Source organism: Poeciliopsis prolifica, unplaced genomic scaffold (genome assembly GCF_027474105.1).
Source record: "Poeciliopsis prolifica strain line A6 unplaced genomic scaffold, Auburn_PproV2 SCAFFOLD051, whole genome shotgun sequence".
NCBI lineage: Eukaryota > Metazoa > Chordata > Actinopteri > Cyprinodontiformes > Poeciliidae > Poeciliopsis > Poeciliopsis prolifica.
This window is the reverse complement of record NW_026562426.1, coordinates 3,609,321-3,629,028: the sequence shown is the minus strand read 5'-3', so window position 1 is coordinate 3,629,028 and position 19,708 is coordinate 3,609,321. Positions and strand designations below refer to the sequence as shown.

Here is a 19,708-nt window from a genome sequence, read left to right as displayed (position 1 = left end):
GCAGCCAGAGACCCGCTCAGTTCAGACAGGAGATTCAGTGACCATCAGCTGGTCAATGCTCAGCAGGACACACCACAGTCACGTGGTTGAAAAACCTTCATGCCTCTCCTGCAGACATCATTTACTCGCCTGGAGATGAAACCATTTGCTGTAAGAGGGCAGGAAGTGGAGAAACGTGGATGCACAAGCTTTTCCTGAAGACCATCCACTCTGATGATGTACCACTGTATTGTGACTGCGTGTAGACATGTACTGCTGGGAAAATGAACCAGGATTATTCACAGTAAGGCAGCACCACAATGCATGTACACTGTAAAAACTTACAAGTTCTCCTTACTTAAAAAATACATAAAAATTCATTGCCTCGTTTTTGTAGTTTTTATTAAATTAACAGAGTGAGTAACATTAACTTATGGAATTTTAGCAATTTGAACATCTTCAAACTGATCTTTGTGGCAATTAAAAAAGGAGTTTAATTAGAAATGCTGGCCACTCCCAGTGATGTGATTCTCCTCACATTGCTTCAAATGAACTAAACTCATTTTTAAAACGTTTTTGCCTCAAGAGGCCCTCGACTTATTTAAATCAAGTGTTTATCATGACTAAAAATAAGATATATTCATTTTATGAGATTAAAGTCAACATTGTAATTTTTATACACCCAAAAAATTAACTGGACTTAGTTTGAATGTTGAAACTTTGAGCAAGTTACATTCACTCATCTTTTTAAGTTAGATACAATGTTACAATTTACAGAGTAATTTCAGCAGCATACAGTGATGTACATACTGTATAATTCTGCATGATCTGTGTTTATCACAAAGAAATCCAGAACTCTGAATGCTCCTTTACTCATTTTCATGCAGATGTTGTAACGTCTCAAAGCATTTTTACGGTCGATCCCAACGCTGCGATATTCATCTTCTCCATCATCCTCACCATCTGCGCCCTGGGTGTTTATCTGGGATCCTTAGTCTGAATTGACTTTTAATTTTGAATAAAAAGTCAATGTTACACTGGTAACATGGTGTTTTAATGTTTTACTGTTAACATAAATACAGCTGTAACTGCATGAAGCTAGTGCAATGGTGAGTTCTGCTAAAAAAAAAAACTAAGCTGGTACCAAAGCAGACAAACTGCTGCTTTGGTACCAGAAACGTTTTCCATTTGCATCTGCAATGTTGCTACTGGAGGTAACAAACATTTGCAATTTGCTTTTAGGGTCTTGTGTAGGATTTTCACCACCACAACCCCAGCAGAGGTATGTCATGCTCAGGTCAGCATTTTATTCACATTTGTGTAACATTGTAGAACTTATTTTGTGACTAATCCTGTTGCAGGTCCAACATGAGAAACTATGTCCAGACAAATCTGTCAGCAAGACGGACAAACTCCGTCTGGACTAAATGTGTTTATATCAAGGCAGAGAAACTGAACTGAAGACATTTTGACTGCATTTCTTCCATAAATTCATAGTGATAATAGATTTTCATCATTTTACTAATATTTTTAAAAATCTAAATATTACTGTAAAGTGCTCCAGTATTCATATAATTTAAAACTTAACCATGACATTATGTCGCCACTTAACAACAAACCTTCAATATATGTTATTAGGATTTTATGTAACAGATCAACTCAAAAACTAGTGTTTATTAATATTATTATAGAAAATAATTTATGCTTACCCTTTCTTTTTACATTAGATTTTGCATGTATTGTTTCTTAGCCTTAGCATAAGCCATCTTTCACTTGCTCCTTTTCTCAGACTTTCTGCCTGATTCTTGTTCGTTTTGTTCTCCCACCTGAGCCGTGGATCTCCGCTGCTCCTCCAGCATTACCATGTCCCTCTTGGCTCCATTTCTTACCAATTCAACCTTTTGTCATTGTCATCTTTAAGATCTCCAGCAGAACTTGAAGCTTCCTTCATAGACGTAGCAAAGGTATATCTTGCTTTAATCAAGATTACCACCATAGTGGGGTGATTCTGGTGTGAACAAATTCCTGTTTATGAAATAATAAGTAGTGTTTAATCATTTTCTAGGTCCAATATAAACAGTTTCTGAAGTCAATTAGATCAAAGCAGTCAAGCATTTAGTCCATGTGGATATGCAAAGAAACGCAATTGATAAAGTGTTGACTTTTTTGAATCAGAAAAGGGAACAGCAGTTTTAGCAGTTTTGCTAAGCTAATCTTAGTGTTATTGATATGAAATGTTAGCCCAAGGCTGCAATCACAGAGTATGAAGCCAACATGTGTTTGTTTCTTCAGGCTACAAATCTCAGACATTTTCTTAACCAATGGACTCATGCTCTTCTTCTTCTTCTTCTTCTTCTATATGGTTTTCTGGCAGTTTACAGACTTTGTGTATTACTGCTATCAACTGGATGGAGATGTAATTCAGAAATTCATTTTCCTATACATCTTCAAATCATAATATAACTAAATTATATTCATACTTATACACTCACACGCATACATACTAAATCCTCTCAGCTAATTTTGTATCTTTTAAATATTTGACAAGTGGTTGAATGTGTTTGTTGCTTCGCCAGACTCATTCTCTGACTCGAAGCTTCTCTAAATAGAATATTTCTCACACACAGCTGGCAGCGCCGTAGGAAACCACAGATGTGTCGCCTATATATACACAAGACCCTAAAACAGAAACAGGACCTAAACATAGTCCATACAAAGCATGGTGCCAGACCCACAAGCTACAGATTCATCTTATTTTGTATGATCAATGTGAACTGAAACCATGAGGAGCAAAAAAGAAAAATAGCAAAATAAAAACTGCAAGAGAGAACTGATGGGTTTGAAACTTGTGGGTTTGAAAACTGAAGGAGGCGCTGTTGGGATTAGTGTGTTTTAAACAACTGTAAGCAGATTTGAATGTATATAAAATATCTGAATCGAAATAAGTTTCCAAGCGATAACTTTATTCCCTGGAAGGTTCACCCGACAGGCTTCTCAAGAGCTGTTGTGTTTTTTAAAAGAATGTTGACAGAAAAAGAGAAGGTTTAGAGCCACAGTCAGTTTATTTTATGTTTCTTAGTGTTAGCACTCTGATTGACAAAAACAGATGCGTTGCAAGTAATGTCCCCCACAATAGAGACATAGTTTGGTCCTTAAAAAAAAGTTATTTCATTGAACCAGATTATGAGTTTGTTGGTTTCTGTGAAACAACGTGATATTCAGCTTGTCTGATTTATTAATCTTATCTAGATGCATTCAAGATCCTCTCAAGTGAGATTGTGCACCACATTCTCCACCAATTGTCTGAAGAAATGTCCCGACCCTCTACTCCTCTGTGTTCCAGGTCTTTATACTGATATCCTTGGTGGTTTGCACACAAACACATTTTTAAAACTATTATGCTGTATCCATAGTAACCTTTAGAAGGTTTTAGATGCAGCCCTGCTCCAGCACACCTGAATCTAATGAGTGGCTTTTTACCAGGTTTTTGCCAAACTTTATGACTGTTCAGTTGCTCTTTATTATTGACATCAATACACAACTTGCTGAGGTCTCAGCCCGATAAATTAAGATCTTCTCATAGAATTTCCAGTACTTTGTTTTATTTACAAAGTACTGGTACTCTTTTAGTTACTACAGATCTAAAAGAAGATGCCTCACTTCAAACATTTCCTTGGATTTTTTGAAAAAATTATAGATGGCAACAGAGTGACAAAGGAGACACCATGTTGTTGAGGATGAGGGACATAGTGAGGTTAAGGGCTGTTCTCCAGACACTTGCTGTCATCTCCACAGTCTTCAATGTGTTGAGTTCCATCTGGTTCTGCTGCAGCAGTGGACCAGCTGATCCTGTCAGATCAATGACACAATGGTGTCATCTGAAAATCTCGAGAGTTTCACACTGGAGTGTAAAGTTCACTTTGCTGAAGCTTAATGAGCTCACCTGCTCATTTACCTGTTAAGTACCATCGAGGACTGCTCAACCAAGATCTCAGTGAAACTCAACCCAAAGAAAATGGAGAATAAATGTGCAGAGAGGACCGTCTGACATCCAGGAGCTCTTCTCTGCTGAAAGTAACCAAAATAAAACCACAAAAACACCCAAAACACTGAAGACTGCCATTCATTCTTATATCTTCTATATCTTCTATCTTCTATCTTCTATATTAAAAACATTAAAATTAAAAACACAGGATTTACTAGTGAATTCAAAAGACATTTTTGACAGTTTTTCTCAAATAATTTGTCAATCAGTTGTTCTAAGAGCGACATACAAGCTTCATGAAAATATTTGACACACATCATGTCAAATTAGTCACAAGTCCAGCAGTCATACCCAAAGAAGCAGCAGACAACTCCACCTGGACGATGCATTTCAGGGTAGAGTTAAAAAAATGCACATCAGCAGTGATGAGTCTTTTGACAACTTTAACATGCATTGAGTGTCAGAAGAGAAGAGTGGATATTTTGTCAAATGCAATGATTTATTTATGCCAATAGGAGGCGTAGCCTACGCTAAAAACCCCCCAAACCAAACCAAAACAAAAAAGACCACAGATGGCTTTCTGCACCAAAATGAATTGAGGTCACACAATTTAAAGATATTAGTTTGCATTTTATTATATAAACTTGGCTTCCTGTATAATGAGACGGATGTTTACAGCTGCCAAGCTTGTATGTTAAACACTGCTTAACAGGGATATGAAGGGCATCTACCCTCTGCTTCCTGGAATCAATACAGGAAGCAAAGTCATGCTGACGAAAGGGTCTATTCAGATTCTGATTGTGTATATTAACAGTATTTTTTAATATTTCCCTACCAAAACTCACCCGTGTAACATTTTCATATATTCTCAACAAAACTAAGAAACAAGCTAACAAATTCATCTCTATTTTTTTTTGTAGATGTTGAAAAATTCCCAAACTATTAATCATACTGAGCTAACAGTCAAGGTATTGATCTCCTCAGATGTCATTTTCCAGATGATGGATGGCAATAGTGCAGGGCGTTCATCCTGTAAACCAGAACCTGGTTGCCAGTTCAATCCCAAGCTCTGTCTGTCTCTGTTGTTGTGTCCTTGGGCAAGGCCTTGTCTGCAGGTGGTGGTCAGAGGGCCCAGTGGTGCTGCTTCGTGGCCTCTGTTAGACTGTCTCAGGGCAGTTGGATGTGCGCATGAATGACTGAGTACTCTGGGATTCTCCAGTCTTGATAAAGCAATAAGTAAAGGCAATTTACCACATGGAGGTGAGAGTGTTTTTGCCATCTGTGTTTTTGACATATGTTACCCTGACCCAAGAGAAGGCTCCATTGTTGTGGTTCCAGGGGTCTCATTCATTTGTCTTCAATTATGACAACATGACAACATCTCAATTTATGAAGGTCTCAGTGAGACTCCTGTTGGCCCATCTGAGTCAGCAAACCAGCAGATATCAGGACCCTTGAAAGGTACTTATTGCTTTGATGTTGGAGTTGAAGTGCCTACATGTCATATCCTCAGTCAAACGAAGTGGAGCCACACTCAGCATATATTTGATTTTCACTATTTTGTTGACTTTAGTTTACAGTTCTTAGAGCTTTATGTTGCTCGATATGCTTCTAATTCTGTTCCCTAGTTGCGTCCTTACAGTCTGTTACTCCCTCTAGTGGTGTGACGTGACAACACAACTGCCTCATAAATAAGGCATTAAACCAGGACACCACATCTGGGCAAAGCTTGATTTGTCTCTCTGTATTAATGACTAGACCATCTGTATCAATGACTACTGACAAACAGACCATAGTTTGACCATAGTTTGTGAGACTAAACGGCTCTCTAGAGGCAGATGGTCAGCAGCACAGCAGCACCAAAGGGGCATTTTCTTTCATCACTTCATTTCACTCTCTACACTTCAAAACAGAACAAGTCAAAGTCATTTTATATGCAGAAACAGGCTGGTTCACCGCTTTGTGACATGGTGTTGTAGCAATTTTATCATTTTCAGTTTAAACAAAACAGAGGAGATGATTGTAGACTTCAAAACAAACTAGGTTTGGTGAAACATGCTTCCCATCATGGGAGAAAAGCGGGAGGTGGTGGAGGAGCATAAATACTTCAGTGTTCACCTGGTCAACAGACTGGACCAGAGAGTCAACAGTGAAGCCATCCACCAGGCGGGACAGAGCAGATTGGACACTTTGAGGAAGCTTGGATCCTTCAAAGTTTGCTGTAAACTGTTTCAGATTTCTATAACTTTGTTGTGGGGAGTGTAATCTCTTCTGGCATCATGTGTTGGTGCAGCAGCATCAGGTCGGCCATTTTAAAAAACCTAAACAGAGTGATGAACATGGCTGGTTCTGTTCAGTGGACTGCTGTTGAATCTATGGAAGTAATGGTGGAGATGAAGGATTCTCCTGAAAAAATTGCAATAATTATGGACAACTCTGCACATCCTCTTCATGAGACTACTGTAGAATGACAGGTTGCCATACAACCATTAGTATTTGACAATAATCAAAAATGGTTTGTTAGCTTGCTGATGGTATTTAAAAATGTAATTTGTTTAAATTGAAGTTAAAAATTTCAAAAAGTTAAACATGGTCAAGAGGAACACCAACCTTGTGACGTGAAATGAACTGTTCACCACACCCCTTTCTAATAAATCCCCCTGCAGAAGAAGCGGCCAAACTGAGACGTTGTTGTACACAGAATGGAGAGCTTCATGCAGATAATAGTTATACTTCTCTACAGCCACAGTAAGTATGATATTAAATTATGTTCAACATGGACTCCATTTTAACTGTGTTCTTGAACTGTAACGTGAATCAGTATTCCATTCTTACTGATTTGCTTTTGTGATCTTAGAGTTGAATCTGTTTGTTTCAGGTTGGATCTGTGAGTCTCTAACTGTGGACGTCCATCCTGGTGAAGACATCACTCTGTTCTGCCCCAACATTTCTTCATCTCCAACCCAGACAGACTGGTTCAGAGTGATTAATGGAACCAAACCCAGCTGCATCTCCTCCATGTACGGTTCTGAAGGTGAACCTTCCTACTGTGATGGATTCCACTGGGAAAAATTTATCATGAGTTCCAACAAGACAGCTTTATTTCTTCAAATCAAACATGTGGACCTGATGGACTCCGGGTTGTATTTCTGTGGATTTTATGTAAAGAAACATACAATTATTGGCAGTGCAACAGAGTTGATCATTAAAGGTAAGGCTGACTCGGTGTACCTTAATAATCTAAGAACATCACTATTATAATACAAAGTTATTGTGAAATTTAAAAAAAGAAATAACTGACCAAAAAATGTCATCTATATTTTCAGCTAATGGAGACTCCAAAGAAGAGGATTCTGATAAGAAAAGTAGGTTATTTGTCTTAGATAAGAGTTTCCTGGATTATACTGCAGTAAAAAAACACTCTGCTGAATAGATGAAAAAAGAATGTAACGTAAAAATTAACAGAAGCTGCGGACAAAGTGATGGACCTGATGCCTGGGATTTTAGGTGCTCTGACTGCTCTTCTCTCTGTCGCTGTTGTTGTTCTGGCTGTTAAGAACAGAAGACTTGAGAGAGGTACAGTTTGATTATATTACTTTACAACTTATTCCAAGCTAATTTAGAACAGAACAATAAATATGTAAATAAATAAACTAACCAGACTTTTCCTTTTCTATTTCAGCTTCAAGGGTAAAACTGCAGAAAGAAAGAAACAAGGTAAACTGAGTAATAATCTAAATTAACCTGTATGAATGATTTCAAATTTTGCAGTTGATCAGATGATTTATCTCTTCCTGCATAGCTCTACAATTGACCATTTATTGTTCAAGCTCAACAATATAATTTTTATTTCAGATGCTATGTGCTGCTTCTTTAACTGATATCTAACCTAGTACTGTTGCACAGCACTAATTATAATAAATCAAACCGCTTTCCCCAAAATAAAGCAAATTTTTATCTTTGAAAACACATAAAAATTGAATTAAGTTCTTTCATTAGAACACAGCAGAAACTGAGAGATGTTGCATTAGTTGCTTTTGGATTTTGTAACTAATACAGTTGGTTGATAAATGTGTAAAAGATTAATTCAACTGTTAGCAACTTTCACTGGATTGGGGCATGGCAGAAAGATTTGTCTGCAGTCTGAACAATAATTGTAGCTCTGTTAAAACAACAAAAACAAAATCTCAAAACGAGACTAAAAGATCGACACTTCACAACAGGATAACTGAAGAAGAGGCACCTCCCAATTTGTTGTGTGTTTCCTTTAATGACAAAGAAAAACAACAACAACTTTTTATTTCAATATTGTCTGAATTTTCAATGCACTAAGGCCATTCAACTATTTACTTTACTTTTTCAATGATCAATAATTCACATAATTCCCCATTTGACTATCATGTGATGAGTTTTTTCTTTCTGGGATTCAGAATGTGGATCCAGATGATTTGAACTATGCAGCTCTGACTTTCCAAGCAAAGGCCAAAAAGAGCCACAGGTCTGGACCTCAGAGAGAACTGGAGCCACATGTTGTGTATGCTGCCACCCGATAGACTCAGGAAGCAACAGGAACTGCAGCGGAAAATGAAGCAGATTCTATCACATTGATTTACTGATCTTTTGGTTCAATACATCTGCTTGTAATATGAGTGCATAGTAAAAATAAAAATAAAAACATATATATAATGTGTATTTTACTTCGTTAGAAACTCTATTAATGTGTTCAATTTATCTCCATCTCAGCGTGGCTTCTTTATTTCTGTTAAACATAAAAGTTTCATTTTCTTGGGTTGTCTGCTTTTTGTCTCACAACACACAGAATGGTGTTGAACTGAAGGATAAGTCAGATTGTTGGACTTCCTCAATAAGACAGTTAAGTGGCCTGCTGTGTGAGGAGTGAGATACAGAGACATTGACAGGAAGAGACAGCAGAGTGTGGTCTGAGAGCAACTGAAATAAAGAGGAGGCATCCACAGACCACGCGCTCACACACACACATGCACCAACGCACACACACACAGGCACACACACACACACACACACACACACACACACACACACACATACACACACGCTTTTGTTTTTTGTTTTGTATTGCCTTGTTGCTGAAAATATGGTTTATAAATTAAATTACCTTTACCTTTACTTTTACTAGTCATCTCTAATTTCTGTGCAAAGTTTAGCACCTTAACTGAGCTGACATCATTTAGCTCAGCATACTTCCATCAATAAAAAATAATTGAATCATTTTGTATAGCAAAATTTTCCCCATTGGCTTCAGCCTCGGCCTTGTCGGTGGTCAGAGCTTTTGACCACAGGTATGCTGCTGAACCCCAGTCCATGTGAGGAGACAGACAAGTGCAGTCATGAATAAGTCATTCAATTTTAAAGCCACCCGTCCCGGGTCAGATGATGCACCTCGGTGTCCCGGCTCATCTTGTGGCCTGACATCCGAAAGGAGAAAACACATCGGTGAGCACACTGCGACTCTTTGTCTCTGGCTCTATCTGTCCACGGAACATCATTTGGTTTTTGTACCGACGGATCTCGGTAATTCTGAGACTTTGGACAAACGCCTTAACAGACTGAGTTTACTTGACAGCTGTTTGACTGTGGATTACGTTTCAGCAATAAAGAGCTGACAAGGACAAGAAAAGCCTGGTGTGATATGAAACATCCCAAGCATGAAAACTCAGCATTTAGAGGCTGAGGAAGACATTCGCAGGCACAGCACTATCAGTCTGGGTCAGTAGGTTACACAATCATCAGGAAGACTGAGGCTGTAGTCACAGCAAAAGCCTCTGCAGATGAATCATCCTCATGGCCTGCAAATGTCATAATCCTCATGTCAAATCAGTCTCGAAGGAGAGACAATGTTAGAAGTGTCTTACCTCGTGTTTTTTTAAATTTCTTTTCTTTTTGGGGGTCAAAGGAAAAATACTGTATTTGGCAAAACTGCAAAGAAAACACTTCTTTCACGTCACATAATCAACAATGAGATGTTGACACTCGCACAAACCATGAAAAAGATGACAGGAAGTAGTTGGAGGATGGTGACGCTGCTTTTTTGTTTTTAAATGAGTTATCACATGAACAAGTTTATTCACATGTGATTTTAATTGCATTTCCTATTTAGTGGAAAAAGCGCAATTGCAAAATTGTGTTGTTATTTTTACATTAGCGGAATGCTAATTTTTTTTAAAATTTGTAATGGAAAAATCGCTATAGACTTACCATGGATCTCTGCTTGTGATCAAACCAGCATATGTGATCTACATAAGATCCTACTGATCTCATGTAGATCGTATTGAAAAAAACTATTTTGAATGAAAACACAAGATCACACATCTCCCCCTTTTCCTGGCTTTGTTATGCGAGTGTTGTGAGTGTAGAAAGAACGTGTCGTACCCTAAATGGCCGTGGTCCCACTATAGAAAGAACTCAGTGACCTGTGCAAGAATCTGCAGCGGGTGAAAGAAAAAGCTTTGCTGCTGCTAGTCTGAGTGACACACAATGAAAATAACTGGAACTAAGTGGGTCAAACAAATTTCACAAAAACCACCTAAGTGAAAAGTAGCAGGAAGCAAGAAGAAGGTCTTGAGTTCAAACCCTGGATACTCCAACTTCCTCCCACAGTCCAGAAACATGGCTGTTAAGATAACTGGCCTTTCTAAATTTCCCTAAGATTTGAATGTGTGTGTGCGTGTGTGTGTGTGTGTGTGTGTGTGTGTGCGTGTGCTTGTGTGTGTGTGTGTGTGTGTGTGCGTGTGTGTGTGTGTGTCCTGGTGACGTTCCTACCTGCATCACAGGAGAAACAGGAAGACAAAAATCACTTTATACATCCTTAATCTTTTTAACATAACTAATTGTATTTTTGTTCATCGTTGTTGCACTGCTGTAAAAGGAAACTCTGCCGCAGTCTCAGGTTTGTTGGAGCTTATAAGCAGTTTTCTTCCAGAATGAAGTATTTAAAAGTACTAAAAATATGTATTCAAAATGACCTAATTCATACTTCATCATTTAAGTACATCTTGTTTTCTGAGTGCTTTTGCACAACCTTGTAACTGATGCCACTGAGAATTGGCATGTGGAGCCACTCAGCTACACAATGTCCACACCACCTGTAAAAACTTAAGCATGAAAATCCTTTTTAAAAAAATCACGGCTGCTTTATACCAGCTTTGGTTTGAACTTCTCCAACCGTCTTAATTTTCATCGTCTTCTGATCTGTTACATTGGTGGTTAGCAAACAACTCAAGGAAGCACTGCCAGAAATAAAACTAATAACTGCCTTAAGAAATAAAATAAGGCCTGACATCCTCTGCTCCCTGAATGTTCCTGCACTAAATCAACAATGTTCAATTTTATATTCCTAATACTCTCAGCTAATTTATTTCTTTGAACCAGGTAATTCATGCAATGCATATCATATCAGTCAATATCATTTCAGTAAAGAAAAACAGAAGCAGCTTGTTTCAGCCGGCTGCAAAGCTAGCCAGAAAGAACTAATACCGTCAAGCTTCCTGGAAATGTAGTGGAGTCAAAAGTATATTGTTTGTCTTTGAAATGCAGTGGAGTGAAAGTCTTAAGTTCCCACAAAATCAGACACTCAAGTAAAGATACTCAAAAAATGTACTTCAGTACAGAACTCAAGTAAATGTACTTTGTTACTGTTTGTCACTGGGAGGTCAGATATCAACGCTTTTGATCTTCAGGAGGTTATTATCTATTCATTTTTTTACCCCAGGATAACTTTAAACCTTAATGAGATCATTAGGTGTTGCTGTGTTTACTTTAAACACCCACTCAAATCCAAAAATAGCCCTGCTTAAGAAACAGCTTGAGAGGAGGGAAAAAAGGTTTGTTCGTGGCTGACTTTGCCGAGAAGAGACCACAGCTCGACCGCTCGCTTGAGATGTTTGCAAGGGCAGCAGACCAACTGCAGAACTTTTAAAAGACGACTTTGTCGGCATGAGGAAGTCTGAGTATTTCAATGAGGAAGTTTGCGATCGCTGGTAATCTGATATGTGAGACAGAACATGATGTACGGGCCTGAGTGCACTCTATGAGTTGTCTGGACGGACTCTGTAGTCTCTGGCTTTGAAAATAAAAGATCTAGGACAGGCTTGAGAAGAGCATGGCTTTGGTATTTATCATACCAAATATTTTCCAGTGAAAAATCACATGCAGGTTACATTTCCTTTTGTTTTATTCAGCAAAACGTTTGGTTTGATTTTCACCTGTCTTCATTTTTAATGGAGTGGAACACAACAAATACATGTCAATGACATACTGAAAGTTTTATGAGGTGACTTTGTTTCAGCAGTTATCGAGTTGCGTGAATCAGTTGTTGAGAAAAATGTGAAAAACCTTGTGGGTAAGTGAAGTTTAAGGAACTTCAGCAGGATTTTGTGTCAGATCAGAATCTAGTGCACAAAAGTTTCGGTTTCATCCTCCCAAGAAATTTCCACACAACAGCAGACAACCCACTGCAAAAACTTCCTTCCCCCTTTTTTCATTATTTATTTCTCTTTTTAGTACTTTCACTTGTTGAAAACATCCTACTGGTACAACTGTTTAACAAAAACATTGCACCACAAGGTACATGTGTGAATCACTTTATTTGCCCCAAAGTAACAGTAAGTACAATGAGTTTTTCATGCTACTGCCGGTGGTGGCCCCGGGGCCTCCTGGGCTCCTCGCTCTCTACTGTTTGGAGAAGCGGCCGTGTGCCGCGCAGGTCAGGGCGACGATCAGTGTGACAAACTCTTGGAAGTCGACCTCAGCGTCCCCGTTGAAGTCCAGACTTTTCAGGAGCTTGTCCACTTCGCCGGGATTCTTCACTGTCTGCACATTAGGAAAAACAAATGAAGGTTTTACTGGTAAGTTTACTTTCACCAAGCTCATTTTAGAACCACTTTTAGCTGGTTAAATAGGTATATTTTAGATAAAAACAAGATCCTTGAAGATAGAAATCAATGAAAATTTGTCTCAATGTACAATAACCCCTGCAGAGACAATAGCCTTGATGCACATCGACTGACTATTTTTTGTCTAATTTCTTGTATATCTCAGTTCACTTGAAATAAGACAAAATTACCTCACAAGTAACTTTTCAGTAACATATAGTACTAGCTGCACAGGCAGATAATCACTGAGGGGAAAAATGTTTTGTTACAGGTGAAATAATCTGCCAGTAGAACTCCGACTTTTTAAAATGAATATCACAAAATTGTTTACCTTTGACAGTTTCCTCTATCTCACTGAAAAGCTACTTGTACGTTAAGTTTGTCTTATTTCACATGTACTAAGACATTTGCACCAGAAAATAGACAAAAGTACTTAGTAAGATTTTGTGTTTTTGTACCGTAGTCCAAAATATGCTCCCCAGCAATGATGCACTGTCTCAATAGACATTGTTAATATCAATGCTATAAGCTCTGCATGATTATCTTGTCTGTTTCCAACCTGACGTACACAGGCATTCCCCCCCAGGTGAGCAACGTACCTTGAGCAACCCAGGCAGCTCCTTCTCCACCAAAGTCTTCACCTCAGCTTTGCTCAGCGTGTTCTTCTTCCCGTCAGAGCCAGCGTATTTGTCGAAGGTTTGTATGAGGGTGGCCATTGCTATCTCCAGTTGACTCATGATTGCAGCCGGTCTGGTCCTCAGTGTAGCTCAGAGGAGAATCGGAGCGGTGGATGCACAAAGTGTGGGCCACAAGTAGGTGGAGGCTGCTTTTATATTGCGGGGACCAGTGATGAGTGCCAGCCTTGAAAGGTTAAGCAATGCCGCATGTTTACTATAGGTGGTGGCTCCGACTTCATAGACAACATCCATACTCCACCCAATGTACATACCCACTAAAAGCCGGCTTCTATCATTGTCTTGTTGATTTAAGGGGCGGGCCTGTCATTAATTTAACCACAAGATGGGTCGACTTAAGCTGGAGATAAAATTACTTTAATACTTTAGGTTGTTATCATCTTATTGTGCAACCTCAGATGCAAACATTGGAGATCACAGTCTTCTTTCTTTTTTATTTTTATTTTTAAGGTCACAATATCGAAACAGGTTGAAATCCACAATCACTACATTTCACTGTGGTCAGTGGTTGCCCATACATCTGTGCACCAGCGAACACAAACAGGTTTCGTGAACAGAAGTGTTTGCTTTTGCTTGTATTTTCACTTGTGCACCTGATTTCCTGCAAACAATCCCTTAGGGTTTCTGAAAGTAAGCTACCTTCGCTCACACAGTCAATAACTGCTTTCTCTGCCTTATTTTTATCTACAGGGATCTGCTTGCAGATATATTATTATAAAGAGCATCAAGAAAAGATACATATGTTCATTGCTGGTGTCAGCCTCATTGTTAATGTGACCTGATAAGCCCAGACAGGAAAGTACAGCCTACATTTGTATCCTGGTTGTAGCTTGAATGTTACTTTTGTACCTCTGACAACTGCATCTTGAGTTTTCTTTGCATTTATTCTCTACTGGCTGTGAAACAGATTGCTCCTTGGAAAGAATAAAGTTTATCTTGATCTTGTGCAGCATGATTCTATAGAGAATAAAAACTGACAGCCAAGCTCCTACTGATGGCCATATATCTGTGTCAGATTGGATGACTTTACATTACAGTTCTGTAAAATAATAAGTGTCCACATTACAGATTTCTTCCCCATTGAAGATTATCAATCAGGTGCTATTTAAGTGACTTCTTGACTCTTTGGGACTGCCAGTATTTAGACCCAGGTGTGGCAGGTTTCCAAAACCTTTTAGGTTTGCTTCTTGTATTAACTTTGGTTATTTTGGTATAATACTTTTTTTTTAATCTTAAAAATGTTAAACGTTACCTCTAAGGGGAGAAATGCTCTTTGACAGCACTGTATGTGTATTTTGTCAAAAGAGCCTAGAGCACAAGACCGTCCAACGGATGTGATGAATATGTTTGTGTGATGAATATGTTTGTGTGATGAATATGTTTGTCGAGGGCGAAATGAAAAGGCGAGGTCTATCTGCAACTAGAATAAACCCGCCCATGAGAAAAGCCACAGTAGGTGGTTAACACCTTCTGCTCCCTTCAAGGGATATGAAATCGGTGTAATCAAGTGATGATGTAGAGTTGTTTTGATTCAGTGAGGTGAATTAGAGTTTTGTTGAACTTTTCAACCAGGAAAGAGGTCTCTTCTTTTGCTTGGATTTCATCAACATTTTTGGCCACAAATGTCAAATCGAGCTTGGCCTTTAGTTGGTTTGTTTCAACTCTTCTTTTTCTGAATTTGTCTGACTGTATGACACAGAGCAGCAGTGTTTTTATGAACCAAATCCAGTGAAAATGATTTAATTTAATGTGGATTTTATTCCATCTGATCTGCACAGGATCAAAATTATACATAGGGGCTCAAAGAGAAACGTAGACATCCACTAATTTTTGGGTGAGTGTGCAATAAGAAATTGAACTTCTTTATCCAAATCACACACTCCTTTAATTCAATTTTTCGCTAGAATTAGCATATTCAACTCTTGTTGACAGAATCGGTTAAGCTTTGGTCGTTCTCTTTTTTGTCCAAAAATGAGCTTCGGCTTGCGTTCGGCCTTAAGTTGACATCTTGTTCTGTGTTTGTCATTGTCGTGTTTAAACATCCTGTTGATTCCAAAGTCTCAGCCACCTGACAAAATCAAAGAAGCCCATGAAAAAAAATTGACATCAGCTCACTTCCACTTTGGAACATGGACGAGAAGTAGATTCAGTGTGAGGCTTTCTGACCTTATGTGATTTTGTTGATTTGTTTTACACTATCATTTGTATTTGAAACCCTTTTCTAAATACTTCTCTGGGTGTTTTCTGTAACCTCTTTCTTATCTTGTTGTAATCTCTCTCGGTACATCCGTGGGTAAGGCCCCCATGATACCTCTGCAGCGTTTGCATTTGCTGCATCTGTTCAACAGATTCTGCAGATAAGTTTGAGTTGAGCTCATCTTCTGTTTTGGTCCTCTCTGTTGGATGTGTGAAAAGACATTTTCTTGCACAATGCACATACACAAAGGGTGCTTGTCCAAAAAGCTCACTGCATTTCCTCAGACAAACTTAGCAACTTTAAAGTTATTATTTCTGAATGCGTTGTTGTTTCAACTACAATGGACTCCCGTATTTTGCAAGTGTTTGGGACCACAGTCACCTACTAATACCTAAAATTCCCAAACACTAGAGATCCCCTCTAAACATGTACATATTATAGTAGTTCAAAAACCAAATATACTCTGTATGCATTAATATGAACAGTGGAAATTGATGTGGTGTTATGAAGAAACTAACATTCACAATCTTCCTTATCTTTGCTCTTGGGGGCACAGCCAATCAGTGCCAAGGAAAACTATTGGCACACCTGGATTAGCTGCTTTGCTAATGCTAGCAGCAGCTTGTCGAGTAGCATTGTGGCTACGTATTTCAGATTCCCAAGCTGCATTGTCTTTCAAATGTTTCGGTGTATGCGCTATGAGAAAATACATTAATAGGTCGATTTTCTACAAATTTTTAATTTGGAGTTAAATTCCACAAAAAAATTACGAAAATATGTGACTATACAAATACTGAACCGTAAAACAAAACAACTTTCTTTTACAGTCATCATTTGTGTTATCTTCATATTTTCTATACTTCTTTTTCTCTAAACTTGTTTTGTTGTCCGCTGTGACCTCACGCAACATAAGGCATGAGCAATATTAAATGATCGTTAACGTCGAATAATTGTATGGTGGATTGATCCTGTTGTTTTATACAGGAGCTTTTTAGCCTGTTTTACCAGCATTTAACATTGCATCATCGTTTTTGTGACTCGATGAGACTTTGTAAAATGAAGCACACAAAGAGACTCATAGTTGCATTTTCAAGCTTCTTCTTCATCAGGTTTGTCTTAGCATCTGGCTTCTGTGTCTTCTAACGGCTGCTAGCTAACTAGCTTGAAGAATGCTGCTATGTTTTAAGTCTTTGGGAAGCCATTTGTGAAACCTTGTGTAGCCTAAAATTTGCTAGCATTTTATAAAGTGGTCAGTCCATTGACATGAACCTGTAGTTCAGTCCTGCTGTTTCAAACTGAAAGAAAGTCGTGTTTTCCTCACCGCAGCGCTTCTATTGGCAAATAGCTGTAGGAATTCCCCCGTTAATCTTAAATGTGTGTGTTCGGCAGTGCTGGGAGTGTTTTAGCAGTAGGTGTATGGAAGTTCCAGTCAGAGGACAGAACACTCTGTGTGCAAGCTCTCCAATAATGAGTATTTTGACCGATAATATTACTGAGACACGGTCACAACAGAGAAAATCAAAGATGTGTTGATATGGAGTACACTGAAGGCTCAAAGGCCATCATGTAGTCGCTTGCTCTTTCCACTTCCTGCCTTTGACCTATTATGCTGCAGCGTGGCAACACCACACTTTCCATTCAGGGTCCATATTGTGAAACTTCTTCCCCCCGGCTGCAGAGTTAGTATGTCTCAGTAATTTGGACCACTGTCAGTAATGTGGTTAAGTCTCAGCAAAGGTACATTTGAGTCTTTTATTCTCATAAAAGTACATGCGTCATATTTGTACACTTGCAGTCATGTTTTGTAGATCAGAATGTCTTTTGATGAGGTTTACGTCAGATTAAAAGTACCTTTTCAAAATAACCACATGCAGCTCATAATACTTATCAATCCAACTTTTCTTTATTAAAAACATTGTTTTTTATCTGATATACCATTCTAATATTTGAGCATAAAATCATCATTATAACAGAAATAAAAACTTGAAAAGATCAGTGTGTGTGTGATGTGTGTGATGTATGTAGTGTTTCATCGGCCTTACTGAAATAAATAAACTTTTCAATAAGTTGAATATAATTGTGTGTGTAATGACAACGTGAATAAATGAATTGAGCACTATATTGAATAAGACATGGTTTGTATGAAAATGTCAAATATTTACACGCATATTTATGACTTATGTTACCCAGATATAGTAATATATAGTATTTACAAAATTACAAGCAAGAAAGTGTTGGATGAGATCCTATTTGGTTCTTTCGGGCTCCACTCGCTCGAAGTAATCCAAGGAATCATACATGGCCACTTCACACTAAGCAAAACAAAGAGAAATAAGATGTGTCAATACAACAAAGTTCAGGAAGCTTAATATGAGTTTTTACATATTAAATATGTTTTCTAATTTGCGCACAATAAATGATTCAAGACCATAGATGCAAAGTAGCTTTGTGTCATAATTTTATCACACTGCAGGAGATGTTGAAAAATAATCAATAAACGCTTCAGGCTTTTTTTTTTTTTTTTAATGGTTTCTCATAACACTGAAATTGAATATCCATACTCATACTCACCCACTGAGTTGAGCCTCTGGAAGAAGCGGTGCTGCCTTTGTCCATATCTGCTTCGATAGAGTCAGTGTGTGGAACTTCATAGATCACCCTGACTGCTTGTCCTGAAACACACACACACACACACACACACACACACACACACACACACACACACACACACCACACACACACACACACGCATACCCACCCACCCACACACACACGCACACACACCACCCACACACACACACACACACACCCCGACACACACACACACACCACACACACACACACACACACACACACACACACACACACACACACACACACACACACACACACACACACACACAAGAGTTTTCACATATTTACAGGAACAAGCAACTGTTCTCTTTTTCACCTGAAGAATTAAACGAAATTGTTAAGCTTTGTAACAGTTTCTATGAAAGCAAGACTTGATATCACTTTGATATTTTTCTACTTTAAAAATAATGCTCCTATTGCTCCTTTTCCACCACTAAGCTCTAGTTCAGTTTCACACCAAGGGTCCTATAGAGTCCTACAAGCATAACATCACACTTCAAAATGAAGCACAAACTTATTTTTGCTGTTTCTACTGTAAGCTAAATATATCCCAGTTTTTGTCAGAGGTGTACCACAGGGTGCACAAATTGGTCCCATTTTCTTTTTACAAAAATTCAAACCTGTCAAAAAAATTACTTTAGCAACCTTAATAGAAAAAAAATTACTGTTAATGAAATAATGTTGCACTTGAATTAACTTAACCAAATCTTATACAAAAACTCACATTGCTCATCAATCAGATAAATTTTACATCTGAGTCATCTTAAAACAGTTTGGTGGCTAAAAACTTGAAATACTATTAGATTTTCAGATTCTTTCAAGTATATTTATTTACATTTTATCAGATTAGGTAAATCATGAGCGGCAAATATAAATATGACTGCCAAACGGGCATTGGTGATCAAATTGTCTTTAATACTGTTATTGACATACAGTTTTCAAGTTCCTGAATTAATAACTAAATTGTAAATGATAGATGTAATAGACATGATACATGATATTGAATTTTAAAAAAAAGTGTAGTTTGGTAACAATAGTTACTCTGTGTGAAAACATTTCACACTTTACATTTTAGAGCAACTTCTTCTTTGAATAGGACCACAGCAAACCTATTTGGCAACAGTGTTGAAACCGCTCTGGGCTGTCACTGGTCCTTTACAAATCAACAACATGCCACACTCATTTGAGGCATCAAAAATTAACCCAGCAACCCAATGCAACTTTTGAATTGTGGCGTGAAACTCAATAGGTTCACAATGTATTAGAGATTAATTCCTGCTGCAGGAATCTACTACTCTGGTCATCAAGA

The 19,708-nt window shown here is 38.1% G+C and overlaps 2 protein-coding genes across 3 annotated transcripts; one reads left to right on the top strand and one right to left on the bottom strand.

Annotated features, from left to right (window-relative positions):
• Nucleotides 1–172: 172 nt before the first annotated feature.
• Nucleotides 173–8,606, top strand: LOC129378357 (uncharacterized). 2 transcript variants are annotated; one of them, XM_055058680.1, is made up of 8 exons: nucleotides 173–283; nucleotides 1,222–1,261; nucleotides 6,631–6,712; nucleotides 6,843–7,175; nucleotides 7,291–7,329; nucleotides 7,430–7,540; nucleotides 7,647–7,681; nucleotides 8,395–8,606. In XM_055058680.1, the coding sequence occupies exons 3-8, from the start codon at nucleotides 6,667–6,669 to the stop codon at nucleotides 8,515–8,517; spliced, it is 687 nt and encodes a 228-aa protein (XP_054914655.1). In that variant the 5' UTR covers nucleotides 173–283; nucleotides 1,222–1,261; nucleotides 6,631–6,666; the 3' UTR covers nucleotides 8,518–8,606. The 2 variants fall into 2 exon arrangements, with proteins under 2 accessions (XP_054914655.1, XP_054914656.1); XM_055058681.1 differs by having other exon boundaries at nucleotides 1,222–1,276.
• A 3,960-nt stretch (nucleotides 8,607–12,566) lies between these two features.
• Nucleotides 12,567–13,702, bottom strand: LOC129378356 (protein S100-P-like). Its single transcript, XM_055058679.1, has 2 exons — nucleotides 13,473–13,702; nucleotides 12,567–12,811 (listed from the first exon to the last, which is right to left on the bottom strand). The coding sequence occupies exons 1-2, from the start codon at nucleotides 13,608–13,610 to the stop codon at nucleotides 12,671–12,673; spliced, it is 279 nt and encodes a 92-aa protein (XP_054914654.1). The 5' UTR covers nucleotides 13,611–13,702; the 3' UTR covers nucleotides 12,567–12,670.
• Nucleotides 13,703–19,708: the final 6,006 nt, after the last annotated feature.

Bases quoted from the DNA above. Each gene is read 5' to 3' on its own strand.
- LOC129378356 (XM_055058679.1), bottom strand. From the start codon at position 13,610: ATGAGTCAACTGGAGATAGCAATGGCCACCCTCATACAAACCTTCGAC. The intron at 12,812-13,472 runs GTACGTTGCTCA...CCTAATGTGCAG, and splicing joins AGCTGCCTGGGTTGCTCAAG to ACAGTGAAGAATCCCGGCGA.
- LOC129378357 (XM_055058680.1), top strand. From the start codon at position 6,667: ATGGAGAGCTTCATGCAGATAATAGTTATACTTCTCTACAGCCACA. The intron at 7,176-7,290 runs GTAAGGCTGACT...CTATATTTTCAG, and splicing joins AACAGAGTTGATCATTAAAG to CTAATGGAGACTCCAAAGAA. The intron at 7,541-7,646 runs GTACAGTTTGAT...TTTCTATTTCAG, and splicing joins GAACAGAAGACTTGAGAGAG to CTTCAAGGGTAAAACTGCAG.